Source organism: Mytilus californianus, unplaced genomic scaffold, assembly GCF_021869535.1.
Source record: "Mytilus californianus isolate M0D057914Y unplaced genomic scaffold, xbMytCali1.0.p SCAF_13, whole genome shotgun sequence".
Classification (NCBI taxonomy): domain Eukaryota; kingdom Metazoa; phylum Mollusca; class Bivalvia; order Mytilida; family Mytilidae; genus Mytilus; species Mytilus californianus.
The window spans coordinates 29,817,214-29,830,813 of NW_026262615.1; the positions used below are offsets into that span (position 1 = coordinate 29,817,214).

At 30.2% G+C, this 13,600-nt stretch overlaps 1 protein-coding gene across 1 annotated transcript in view; it reads left to right on the plus strand.

The window, feature by feature from the left end:
* LOC127723498 (plasminogen-like) overlaps positions 1 to 13,384 on the plus strand; it is a 74,409-nt gene extending 61,025 nt beyond the window's left edge. The window contains exons 4-7 of the mRNA XM_052230145.1: positions 658 to 847; positions 3,753 to 3,779; positions 11,884 to 12,108; positions 13,273 to 13,384. Coding sequence (XP_052086105.1) covers positions 658 to 847; positions 3,753 to 3,779; positions 11,884 to 12,108; positions 13,273 to 13,289 — 459 coding nt within the window. The 3' untranslated portion in view covers positions 13,290 to 13,384. The remainder of the gene's footprint in view (positions 1 to 657; positions 848 to 3,752; positions 3,780 to 11,883; positions 12,109 to 13,272) is intronic.
* The last annotated feature ends 216 nt before the right edge of the window (positions 13,385 to 13,600 follow it).

The window sequence follows — 13,600 nt, forward strand, 5'->3', positions numbered from 1 at the left end:
TTAACAAAATCAAAATTGTTTAGGACAGGGCCATATCTTTCAAACTCTTAAACGGCCATTACTTATAACAATTAGAACTTTATAGTTTTAAAGTCTGCTTCTTGAAAGTTAATTGTATAGGAAAGGGACTTATATTTACAATAACATCTAACTAATAAGCTTGAATCTTAATTAATATTTTAAGAACTAAACAGAACCTGACATCAAGCAAAGAAGATGTGCAGTACGGGTTAATAAACCAGCAAAGTCAACATTCAAAAACTACCTACAAATCAGCATACTGTATTCAGCAATATACAATATATTTGGGTCTATCTAGTAACAAACACACTTAGAGTTTTAAAGATCTGCCATCAAAACCAAATTCCATTAAGTACAACATACTAGTTATCAAGCTATGCCCGAACAAAGCCACCAGCATTTTGTATGACTCGACCCACATTGTATGGTGACCTTTGTCAAAACTGTTTCATAGGAGTATTAGCAACATTTTGTTTTATTCATATATTAAGTAAATGTAGAGGGAACTTTAATTTTGTAAAAAATTATTTTGTTTCCATCAAACTGACAAATAATTTTTGGTACTAAAAAGCTGATAATATTTCCATTCATAAAGATTTTCTGGTTGTCAACTTACTTAAATTAATTTTTTCTTAGCTTGGAAAGCAATTAACTTCATCAGACTGCACAATTGTAACCAAGTGTTCCAGAGAAAACGGGAAACCAACTTTGACAGTTGTTAAACAACAAATTTGTCATCAAAATGCTAAATGTCGTCTCCGAAGAGGACAATATAGATGTATATGTAAAAAGAAGTTCAAGGGAAATGGTGTAGATGTTTGCACTCGTAAGTACATTAGCTGTTTTATATAGTGATTTTGTCTTGCACTTCTGTCATAACAAAGGGTACGGTGATGGCAGAACCTTCAATTGAAATATGTTTTTTGTAATTGCCCTATAATTTATATTTAAACTTACTCAGATAAGGCTGATTTTTGACCTTAGACGGTTTTGACTGGTGTGTATTGAACTTAATATTTTACTCCATCATGCAAAGTTGACCTTGGAGGAATTTGTCTATTCTTATAGATCTCACTTGGTCATATAGTTCCTAACGGTTCTACCTATTTATACAATGTTGGTTTATAAAAAAAGAGTTTGAGCGTTCAAGATGAGGATCAATTCTGAAACGCGCTTTGGACACACGAAATGTATCAAAAGTTAATTTATGTTGCCAGTATGTCCCATTACTTTACATTGAAAACATTTTTAAGGTAGCTTTTTTTAAGTTTTTCGTAACAAACATTCGATATACCCAAGCCCTATTGAACTTTGTCAATATTTGATAAAGTAAAGTAAACAAAACAAAAATAAAACAATCTAGTTATTATTTTTACGGAGTTAATTGATGTGTAAAATAAGCCCACATAAGTACACATACAAAACAAAATCGTTAAATATACCATAGTACTTACCATTTCAATAAAATGAACTTGAAATTATAATTAAGGATGTACTTAGGTCTGGTTTAGGAATTTTTGTCAGATGTTCGGACTCCTTGGTTTTTTTCCTTCGGTACAGGGTAAAATAGTTTGCCCAATGACACATATTTGTCTTTCCATATAAGACTTCAATAGCTCATAAAAGGTCTTTTACCAAAATTTAAGCAGATCTTAAATTTCTTTTCCTTCGATTTAACACCAAAATAACACCGATGAAAATAGAAGTTAAAAGCCCGAGACAGCCTTTTCCCGCCATTTAAAAAAAATTAAATATCTCGAAAAGGAGCTCCATGACCTATCAATATGTTTAGCTTATTTTGTTCCTTAACTAAAGCTCTTCTAAGTTAAAGTATCAATTTTAAATCCTAGATTTTTTTTTAATTTCACCTAAGTACATCCTTAAAATCAAATGAACTTTTTCGCATAAGTCATAAGTAAAACTCGGGAAGTCATGAATTCAGGCGATAGTAGTTGTTTTCCGATAATCAAATCTCGTAAATCGAATAAAATCAAGAAAATCAAGGTAAGAAACAAAACTGGGATCGCATGAACTCCAAAAGGATTGAGACCGGTTAGTCGTCTGGGAATAACCAAATTGGAGCTGTAGTATCATTATAATAGAAGAATTGTAAAATTGATTATTAATCAGAAAGGAGAAGGTCCGGTAACAGCTAGTTTTGGCCTGAAATTTGAAGTATTTCTGATAAAAGATTTTTGACCTTTTTAAATTAAAAAGTGTTTTCTTCAGTCAATTCAATTAGTTTATGTATTAGATTTTGTCATTAAACACGCTTCCAGCTTGAATATAAAAATAATTTATCAAATATGCCATAAAACGTCATTTTTCAGATGGTTTTTGTCTAGAATATAAACGGCCACATACATGTTATGTGTTATCATCAAATACAACATATATTTAAATATTAAGACTGAATACAAGTGCGGTCACTTCCGTTTTAGACAAAAACTGTCTACATATTAGCACAAATGCTAAAATTGTGAAGATTAAAGTAATTTTTCATCAATTCATGATGCTAGTACCTGATGCATGTGCATTGTATTGTCAAAAAAGTCAATATTTATGTAACAAAAATATTCTACTTTCCAAATATTAGCTAAAAGTTTATATTCTTAACAAATTCGTAAAAATGCTATATTTTTGGGCCAAAAAAAAAGTCTTACCGGGCCAACTTCTTGATGTGTCATAAGTAACCAAAGTGGGGTTGTTTCTACAGAATAAGTACAAGAGATTGTTAAAACATGGATTTTCCAAAACAATCAACAAAGTCGTGATAGCTTCTATAACACTTTTACTTTAAATTTATAAAAATGTGTCTTAACTTAGTTGCATATTTTTTTTAAGTTAATCTATTTATTGCATTGGTAATAGCTGGTATATCTGATCAACGCTGAAATTTGTAATCCAATTTTGAATAAAAATGCAATCTGAAATATCTTATCAACTTTGAGATGTTAAATCCGTAACATGTGATGCGGGGTGTTAATTTTAAAGAGTATTTGTTGGAAAGCAATTTGTTACTTTCGTTACCCTATTACATAATAAAATCCAACGGTATTTTAACGATGTTTAAATCTCATGAATGGAATCAATTTTAATGAAAAATAAAGGTAACAAAATGTGCAGACCAAAAGGTATATGTATATCTAAATTTTAAGTTAAATCGTGTTTTGAAGATCAGTTGGACAGGATCCATTTCAGCATGTGTATATTTCTTTGAACTATTTGTGAGGCTTTCTTTGAACACATCATAATGAACTACGATCGAATTCAATAAATAGTCAACACCCGTTGTCTTTGTAGAATTTTCCTATTTTTTTTCTTTTTATTATTATTTCTTTTTGGACGGGGACAGGAGTTGGTCCTTAAATGATTTTGGTCTTAATACATCACAACAGTAGTATTGAATATGATATGCAGATTTATTTTTTGGTGTGATTGTTACCCAGTAAACGATACGGATCTTTGCAGATATGACTGTCATATAGTGACATGAATCTGCACACATTTCCTTAGAGTAAGCGATACATAACATTTTTTTTACTGGTTCATTGATATGTTTACAAAATAATCCTATTTAATATTTTAGGCAATGTGAACGAACTTTAATACATTTCTTTTTAAATTATCTTTATCAAACTTTAAGGAAAAATATGTATCAAATATATAAATGGGATTATTCTTCGAAATTGAAATTAGAATAAAGTGTATTTATTTTTTTTTATACAAAGCACCTGAAGATCCAGAGAATGTTGATGGTGAGTATTTTCTCCAAATTAAGTCAAAATAAATTCATTATAAATTAATATAGTAGTTTTATATAATGGTATCTTTTTTACTCAAGAGCTGCGTATTTCGACATAATTTTGTGGCATATACACACAACTTCTTTTTTTTTAATTATAAATCTATTCATTTAAACTTTGAAATATGCAAGAGTTACTTTCATTCGTATACACTTTAAAACAACTTCAAGAAAATGAATGCAGCTTTTGAACATGTTATGTTGAAACTAATTCATACTATATTCAAAATATTATTTTTAACGTCCAGTAATAGAACTTCATGCATCGTCCTTTACGAGTACAAGATTTCTCGTTTGAATTCGATTTACCTTTGTCATTTCGGGGCCTTTAATAGCTTTCTATGTGGTATATGTGTTGATCATTGTGGAAGTGTTATGAAAGGATTTAGGACGTTATTCGAAATAATTAGAAATTAAAATCAAGGAGATATTAGTTAAACAAACAAATATATTTCTAGTTTTTTAAGATAGTGAAAAGTAAAATGGAATATAAATTTCAAATAATTCGTTGATATAAGAAGAAAATACATGAGTAAAATAGATCAAGATTCGTAAGAAAAACGAACTTTATTTTAGATGCAAGATAATCAGTAATAGTACAAAGTCAAGAACCTCATTAAATAAGTTATTTGGCACGAGTAAAGAAGGTTATTAGGTTGCCGGACAGATGTATGTCGAATTGCTATTACATCCAAGGTTATAACCATATTCTCAGAATCATGAATATTCAGTAATACATTAAGGCACACGAGAATGTTATTAACAACCAATCAAACAGCTGAGATACGAAGATTGATGTATACAAGATAATAATTAAAATGTAACAAATTTTTAATTATCTTTTATTATTAAGATCAGAAATTAAAATTCTTCCAGAAATATTATTCTTTTTAATTTTAGAAAACATAATTCTGATGCTTTTCAAAAACAAATAAATGCATTTTGCATATTATGAAGCAATAAATGTTTTGGCAGCAAATTCCATCGTTTGCAAAAGAAGCTCAATTTCGGCTGGGGAACAAGAATGTCGGGTATTCAATAGTGACTATAAAAGCAAATATAAGTCTACTGTCCGTACTATCTTTGTTCCTACCAGCAAATTGAGTTGTCTTATTTATTTCATTAAAAAGGTAAGTTATATACTGTTACTTAAACTTATTTAAAGAAAGAAATTAATTGCTATATAATTCAATAAATATAAATATAAATATATATATTCAGATATAACATTTTAGTCATTGCGTTTCATGAGGTTATTCACTCATGTATAACAAATAGAATGAACGTAGTTTACAAGGTAATTCAAGCAATATTTGAAATAGAAATACATATGTTATTGTCAACTGATAATGTTATTTATTGTTAATCTGTATGATTTATGCACTGTGATATTTTATGATCAAAAAGAAAAGAAAAGAATAATTAAACTATCCTTGTTCCTACCAGCAAATTGAGTTGTCTTATTTATTTCATTAAAAAGGGTCGGAAGGCGCGAGTCCCACTCTCGCTGCCAAGCCAGTCCATAACAACGACATGTAGTCCCCAGATGCCCAGACATCTTTCTACCTACAAGAACCGTAGAAGAACTTAACATACGAGAGAAGGGAAATCACCATCATGTTTATCAATATAGAAGTCATAAAGCACAATCATAGTCCCACCTTAACAAGTGTTCCCCTGTGAAGTATACAACAAAAAGGACCATAAAAACCAACTCACAACAACTGGTAGAGGACTCGAACCTTCTTTATAAAAACAAAGGAAGAGACGATGCAAACGACCTTGCATAAATTTTCAATACCACAGGTGGAAACAGAAATTTATCAACCACGAGGAGTATAACAACTGCTGCTACGAGTTTAAACTATCACAAAAATATTTCAGTAAACGGATAGTACACAAATAGAAGACAAACAGTACCATAAACCAATTCATAAGAATTTACCTATGTGATGTTAGGAACAATATCATACCAGCCAATCGCCACTAGAGAGATAGCAACTACAAAACCTCAATTCAGTGAGCCTGAATCTCAAAACAAAACTATGTTTTACCATGAAGATTCGTCCTATTCTTACAGAGACAGATACAATCAGTTACCAATACACAACTGTGTGACAACCCGAAGGATAAAACAGAAGAGACTATTAAATCACGCACGAACAATATTATATTTTCTAGCAAAAGTTGCAATATTATCTATGGACAGTAATTTAATTCGTATATATTTGTATTCACATGTACGGTAAGATTGTTGCTTTTACTATATTTCTCTCTCTACTAAAACACCAGTTAAAAAGAATAAAAGAAAAACAATTAAAATAAGTAAATAAATTATTTGTATAAACAAAAATCAAATTTGAATATTTCTGAACGAAATTAAAAAAAAAAAAAAATGTGACATGTCATGACAATTCAAATACAATATATAATATATAACTTTACCGTTAGATACATGTATCTTTTGTGGTGATTGCTTTTTCATTGCAAATTGCAATGTATAAAAAGTTTAACTGAATCTTTATTTATTTTTGTCTATTTTAAATCATCACGGTAACACTAATAAACGATTTCCACATTCAAGCGAAAAAACTATATTTATCCAAAATTTCTTTATAAGTTTTAAGTTTTAAGTTGTTGATCCGGTTTTGACCATTTTGGTCAATAAATTTACTGCATAACACACATAAGTATAATTTGTAGTGTAATATTAACTAAATTCGAGTAACTGACCAACTGATTGCTCTCGTGATTTATATCTGATATAAAAAAAAATATATTGAATAGTTTGACAAAAAGGGATGAAACAATCGGAAGTTTAACAAGTAAATAATATATATGATAAAAAAAAAATATATATAAAATTATATTCTTAAAAAATTGATTGCCTAATCCTTACTAAAATAAAATTCTGAAGACCTTTCAAACGATGCACCTATTCCTCCAAGACAATTTTTTTGAGATAACTCTCATTCATTCAGACTTATTCATAAAGATTCCCAGGTCTCTACATTACCAACTATTAATAACATTGCATACATAGACACTGTTCCGAAAAATATAGGGATAAAACAGAGACAATGTCCATATTTCAAATACATCTATGAGTACCTATTGGAAGGTACATTACCTGATAATATAGATAAAAAGAAAAATATTCCTTATGAAAGCATGCAGTATGAAATGCTTAATGAAGTTTTATACCACGTTTTTCAACCCCGCGCAAAACAAAAAACAAAGAGGGGAGAAGTTTTATTACAAATTGCAGTACCGGAAGAATTACGAAATAGCATAAGAATTGCATTTCACGATAATTATTGCCACCTAGGTGTTATTAAGAGTTATGAAGCTATAAAAGCTAAGTACTATTGGCCTGGCATGTATCAACAAGTTTATATTACGTGACATCGTGTAAAACATGTCAGGAAGTAAAATCTAGTCCACAGATGCGAGCGCCCTTACATCCTATGCCAGTGATAAACGTTTTCGAACGTATTCATGTCGATATCCTTGAAGGATTATGCAAATCCCGTTCTGGGAATTCAGTTATCCTCTTGGTCACAGACAGTCTGAGTCACTGGCCGGAGTGCTTCCCCCTGAAAAGTCAGGAGGCGAAACATATAGCAGACGTGCTATATAAAGAAATCTTCAAAAGATATGGTTCCCCGTTACAAATAATGAGGGAACATGCTACTTATCGCTACGAGTAAACTTTGTGAGGTATTGTAGCTGGCTCTATTTACCCGCAAACGAACTCATCATGCGAAAGAGTAAATTCACATTAGCCCTGTCCTTGAAAGCGTTATCCAATGGATACATTGGAAAAGGACACGTGGGATGAAGTGTTGCCTAGTGTAATGATGGCATTTCGAATGACGCCAGTCACCCAATCCATAGGATATTCGCCTTATTATGTCCTATTTGGGAAAGAAATGATTTAACCTATCGATACTCAATTGATCCCCACACAAAAAATGGAAACAGAACCCAAACAGTTCATTGATGAACTGATTAAAAAGGTCAAAATTATCCATGAAACGGCTAAAGAGAATATGAAAGAGGCGCAATTAAAAAGTAAAATATATTATGATAAAAAGTCAAAAATTCCAAAATTTGTAGTTGGAGATCATGTTTATTTAAAAATAATGAAGATTCGGTCCGGTAAGAAAAAGAAACTGGAACCGAAATGGATGGGCCCTTATTACATAGTACGGTGCGGATCAAATGATACGTACAAAATATGTGAACTGCAGTCACATAAATTGATGAAACCGTTAGTTCATGCTAATAGGTTAAAACCGTACAAAGATCCACGAGATTACAGACCACAGGCTGATAATCATTCGGATCCGCGTATTGATGAGAAGACTGACGACAATAATGTATCAGACACACCAGTCTATTCAAAAGTTGCGTCAGATCAATCAGTACAGCAATCACAGACACGTGATACTAGTATAAATAAACAAAGAGATAACAGTAATTCTGATAAGAAATCAGACAATACACCTGATGGTACTAAAAATAGTAACAACGATAACTCAACAAAGAACACGTGGTTTGAAGTAACTAAATTATTAAAATCCAAATTAATATCAGGTAAAAGACATTACTTGGTACAATGGGCAGACAGATCTACCCCCACTTGGGAACCAAATGGTAATGTTTCAGACGCACTTAAACAAATATATATTTCAACCGTGATTCAAAATCGTCTTAAGAAGAAACGACAATATTAAACATTGCACATTTATTCTATTCAATCTCATTCGTTGGTGGAACTGTCTAAGAGGAAGACTTTCAGCGTAGTGACAAAATTACTTTCTGCCGAAAACGTTATGTTGCCTATAATTTTGAAGTTACGGTACCTAACTTCGATCCTTTTATATTGTAGGCATGGCAAGGGTGTTGTTACTACGTTTGTTAAGTGTACTTCTCAGTTCTGACCTTTTCAATGGGTAATGAAAAAGGTTAACTTTTGCAATATTAGGTCTGTTTTAGAAAAATATAACTCGAGACGTAATATAATGTGTCTCTTATAAAAGAGTATAATTCAAGACTAGATAATAAAGCAAGAACATATTTAACCTAGATCATGAGTAGCACGAACTCTTAATTAATGGCCAAAAGAATTAAGTATGGAATTGAAAATTATATTAATAAAATTGAGAATGGAAACGAGGAAAATGTCAAGGAGACAAAATCCCAATCAGTGAGCAAAAATAAGAGCCCAAGGCCACATGCTCATAGTCTACTCGAGTGGACAAAATGATTAAATCAATCTAAATAAAAGATGTTTATACATGTAGCAATTGCAGCATATCCTTTTCGTTTTTGTTGTAGTCGTTTAACTAAAAGAAAAAAATATTAAAAGCGTAGTCGACGAAGATATTTAAAGAAAAGTAAGCGATAAATACATAATACAATTTAGAGAGTGAAGTGCAAACTATATAAATATATGACAGAGATTATAATAGAAAATAATTTGTCAGACAATTAAACATGCGTTGGTACTTTGTTGGTACTTTGTTGATAAGTACGTAATGTAAGATGGTCAGAGATATAAACATATGTTTTGATAAAGAATCAAGAGTGCAATACATTTTTTTTTTTTGGCACGCAAGAGCAATCAAGAAACGTTATTCTAAACATTTGCCTTCAGAAACAGGTTGAGATTTCTGAACAATCTATCATATAGACAAATAGTTAGATTAACTTCAATAACAGATCAGATTATAATGATAACCTATATATACTTCTTTAAAACAGATTTTATAACAATTCTAACGCACACAAAGGTGAGTAGAGAAATAAACGAATTAAAAATAATAAAAAAAAAAAAACATCAATGAAGTAAAATAAAAAAAATGAAAAAAAAAAAAAAAAAAAAAATGTAAACATTATATTAACATGGAGGAATTCATACGATCAAGTCCGATCTTATAAATAAATAGTCAAAAATTACTAAAAATAAAATCATTAGTATAAACTTTATAACAAACATATTAACTTAAATTCACTGAGGTACAAATGACTAAGAGAGAGAGGGAGTGATTTTTTTTTATTCCCTTACATGTGGAGTACATAAAACACAGATCTCCATATGACTCATTGTCGCGAGTTGGAGTACATCCAGAGACAGATCTCCAATATTTCGCAGGTGGATTTCAGATCCACAGAAGAGGATTGGTACCGTTTAATTAATAAAATTTATTATGATTGTGCATGCATTTTATATTTTTATGTATGTGTATGTATTTATGTTTCATTTATTGCCAGAAAATTTAAATAGATAAAAATTACCTTACACAAAATAAATAGGATATTAATAGTGTCAAAACAAAAATGATATAAAAAAAAATTGAAATCAGGAGATTTCAAACCTAACAAGGGGGTAATGTTATGAAAGGATTTAGGACGTTATTCGAAATAATTAGAAATTAAAATCAAGGAGATATTAGTTAAACAAACAAATATATTTCTAGTTTTTTAAGATAGTGAAAAGTAAAATGGAATATAAATTTCAAATAATTCGTTGATATAAGAAGAAAATACATGAGTAAAATAGATCAAGATTCGTAAGAAAAACGAACTTTATTTTAGATGCAAGATAATCAGTAATAGTACAAAGTCAAGAACCTCATTAAATAAGTTATTTGGCACGCGTAAAGAAGGTTATTAGGTTGCCGGACAGATGTATGTCGAATTGCTATTACATCCAAGGTTATAACCATATTCTCAGAATCATGAATATTCAGTAATACATTAAGGCACACGAGAATGTTATTAACAACCAATCAAACAGCTGAGATACGAAGATTGATGTATACAAGATAATAATTAAAATGTAACAAATTTTTAATTATCTTTTATTATTAAGATCAGAAATTAAAATTCTTCCAGAAATATTATTCTTTTTAATTTTAGAAAACATAATTCTGATGCTTTTCAAAAACAAATAAATGCATTTTGCATATTATGAAGCAATAAATGTTTTGGCAGCAAATTCCATCGTTTGCAAAAGAAGCTCAATTTCGGCTGGGGAACAAGAATGTCGGGTATTCAATAGTGACTATAAAAGCAAATATAAGTCTACTGTCCGTACTATCCTTGTTCCTACCAGCAAATTGAGTTGTCTTATTTATTTCATTAAAAAGGTAAGTTATATACTGTTACTTAAACTTATTTAAAGAAAGAAATTAATTGCTATATAATTCAATAAATATAAATATAAATATATATATTCAGATATAACATTTTAGTCATTGCGTTTCATGAGGTTATTCACTCATGTATAACAAATAGAATGAACGTAGTTTACAAGGTAATTCAAGCAATATTTGAAATAGAAATACATATGTTATTGTCAACTGATAATGTTATTTATTGTTAATCTGTATGATTTATGCACTGTGATATTTTATGATCAAAAAGAAAAGAAAAGAATAATTAAACTATCCTTGTTCCTACCAGCAAATTGAGTTGTCTTATTTATTTCATTAAAAAGGGTTGGAAGGCGCGAGTCCCACTCTCGCTGCCAAGCCAGTCCATAACAACGACATGTAGTCCCCAGATGCCCAGACATCTTTCTACCTACAAGAACCGTAGAAGAACTTAACATACGAGAGAAGGGAAATCACCATCATGTTTATCAATATAGAAGTCATAAAGCACAATCATAGTCCCACCTTAACAAGTGTTCCCCTGTGAAGTATACAACAAAAAGGACCATAAAAACCTTCACAACAGAAGACCTAAAGTAGCTAACGTCTACTTCATTTTGAGAGTTGTCTTATTGGTAATCATACCACTTCCTTTTAGATTAGCTTGTTATAAAAATCGATACACATATGTTGTCTGAAGAATGACAAATCGATTATCAGGATTGTGATGCTTGGGAAAATTCCATTTTCAGTTAAAAAAAATATAAATGAAATCGATCAATTGTTGAAGACAACCTTAAAGTGTGTTGTTCTATTAACGTCATTTGCTTTGTCGTTGAATTGCAGGCTCAATGACGTATAAACCACATCTCAATTTATTCATAAATATTTCAGAATGTCGAAAATCCACAAAGGGTACGGAATACAAAGGTCGAATTAGTTTGACACAAACTGGGCGTACCTGTCAGCATTGGGAACGGCAATATCCACACAAACACGTGTTTAGCAAGCTTAAAACGAAACATAATTACTGTAGAAATCCTAACAACAGCGGACAACCATGGTGTTATACAATAGATCCAACCAAACGTTGGGAATATTGTAAGATACCTATGTGTGGTGAGTTTACTTGCTTTAACTTGTGTTAATTTTAAATCATCGCATTACATGTATAGAAGTCGTAATATAGGAATCATGATATTGTTCTTTGTTTTTTTTTTTTTTTTTTAAATAAATTAAAAAAAACTTAACTGCTTTATCTTTATTTAGTAGCAAACACTACTTTATTTGCTTTGTTTACTTATTGTTAAGGAATAGCAGTGCACAGCATTTACTTTTTATTCTGTAATTTTATATTAAAATAATAAGAGTATAATATTCAGATACTTTTGTTATACACTAGTGTCTAAAATGAAAAGTTCAATACAAAATATTTGATTTGTCTAATACACAAACATTACCGTTGTTTTTTTCCGCATTAAATTTTAAGGTATCTGCAACTTTTCGTTCCAAATATATTCCTAGACAGGAATACTTCGGGATTCCGTATTTGATTTGCTAAACAGTATTCGTTTTTCGATAATTTATTTGTCATCCGTGCTGCTCCATTCAATGCGCTCAATGTTCACACGTGCGTATACTGGATATAAAAAGAACATTATTAATAGATGTCAATATGCCTTCCTGTGGACTATTACGTAACATTTTAAAATTGCAAACTGAAATACGATTTAGCAGGTTGGACTAAGCAAAACCGTTTTTTTTTATCGCATTTCGAATGTTTTGCATGTACATGTATCATTTACAAGTGGATGTAAAACAAACGTCATTCAATTGATTAAGAACCATACAACATAGTTTGTTTTTATAGTGATTAAGATTATATATTCTGTATCCATATTTTTTACTTTTTTACCTATTATGTCTGTTTGTTTTGCTCACACATTGCTGTCAATATAATGGAACTCAAAGCGACTGTCATACAATGGAGAGGTTTAGCTAGCTATAAAACCATTTTCTACCTAAGGAAATGCCTGTAACAAGTCATGAATATGTTTTCCATTCGTTAGATGTGATTGAGCTTTTGATTTTTATTAAGGACTTTCCGTTTTGAATTTCCCTTGTAGTCCGGTATTTTTGTTATTTTACTTTTGACCTAGCAATACATAGTTACATGAAACTAATTGCATTATAAAACATTACTATATCAATCAAATACAGAAAAAATTAACCGCTTTATATATTTTCTTTTTATAATTAGAGTTTTTTTTTTCTTCTTTGCAGATTTCATATCATTATGAGGACTGAAAAGAATTCGAGGCATAGTGCATTCTCAATAAGTGTGTGCTAAGCTTTAACTATATCATCATATAATAAAGTAAAATTGCAGATATTATTTTTCTATATTCATTCATCTAGAATTATAACAAAATAGTTCGAAAGATTTAAGCATACGAATTGTAATGATAGATTATGCATCAAGCTTTTAGACATGGATACAACAATAGATTGAATTTTTAGTATTTAGAAATAAAGTAATGTGGTATGATTGCCGATTATCCACCATATGCCAAATTACATGAATACAAGGAACTATAGGACACCGTAAAGT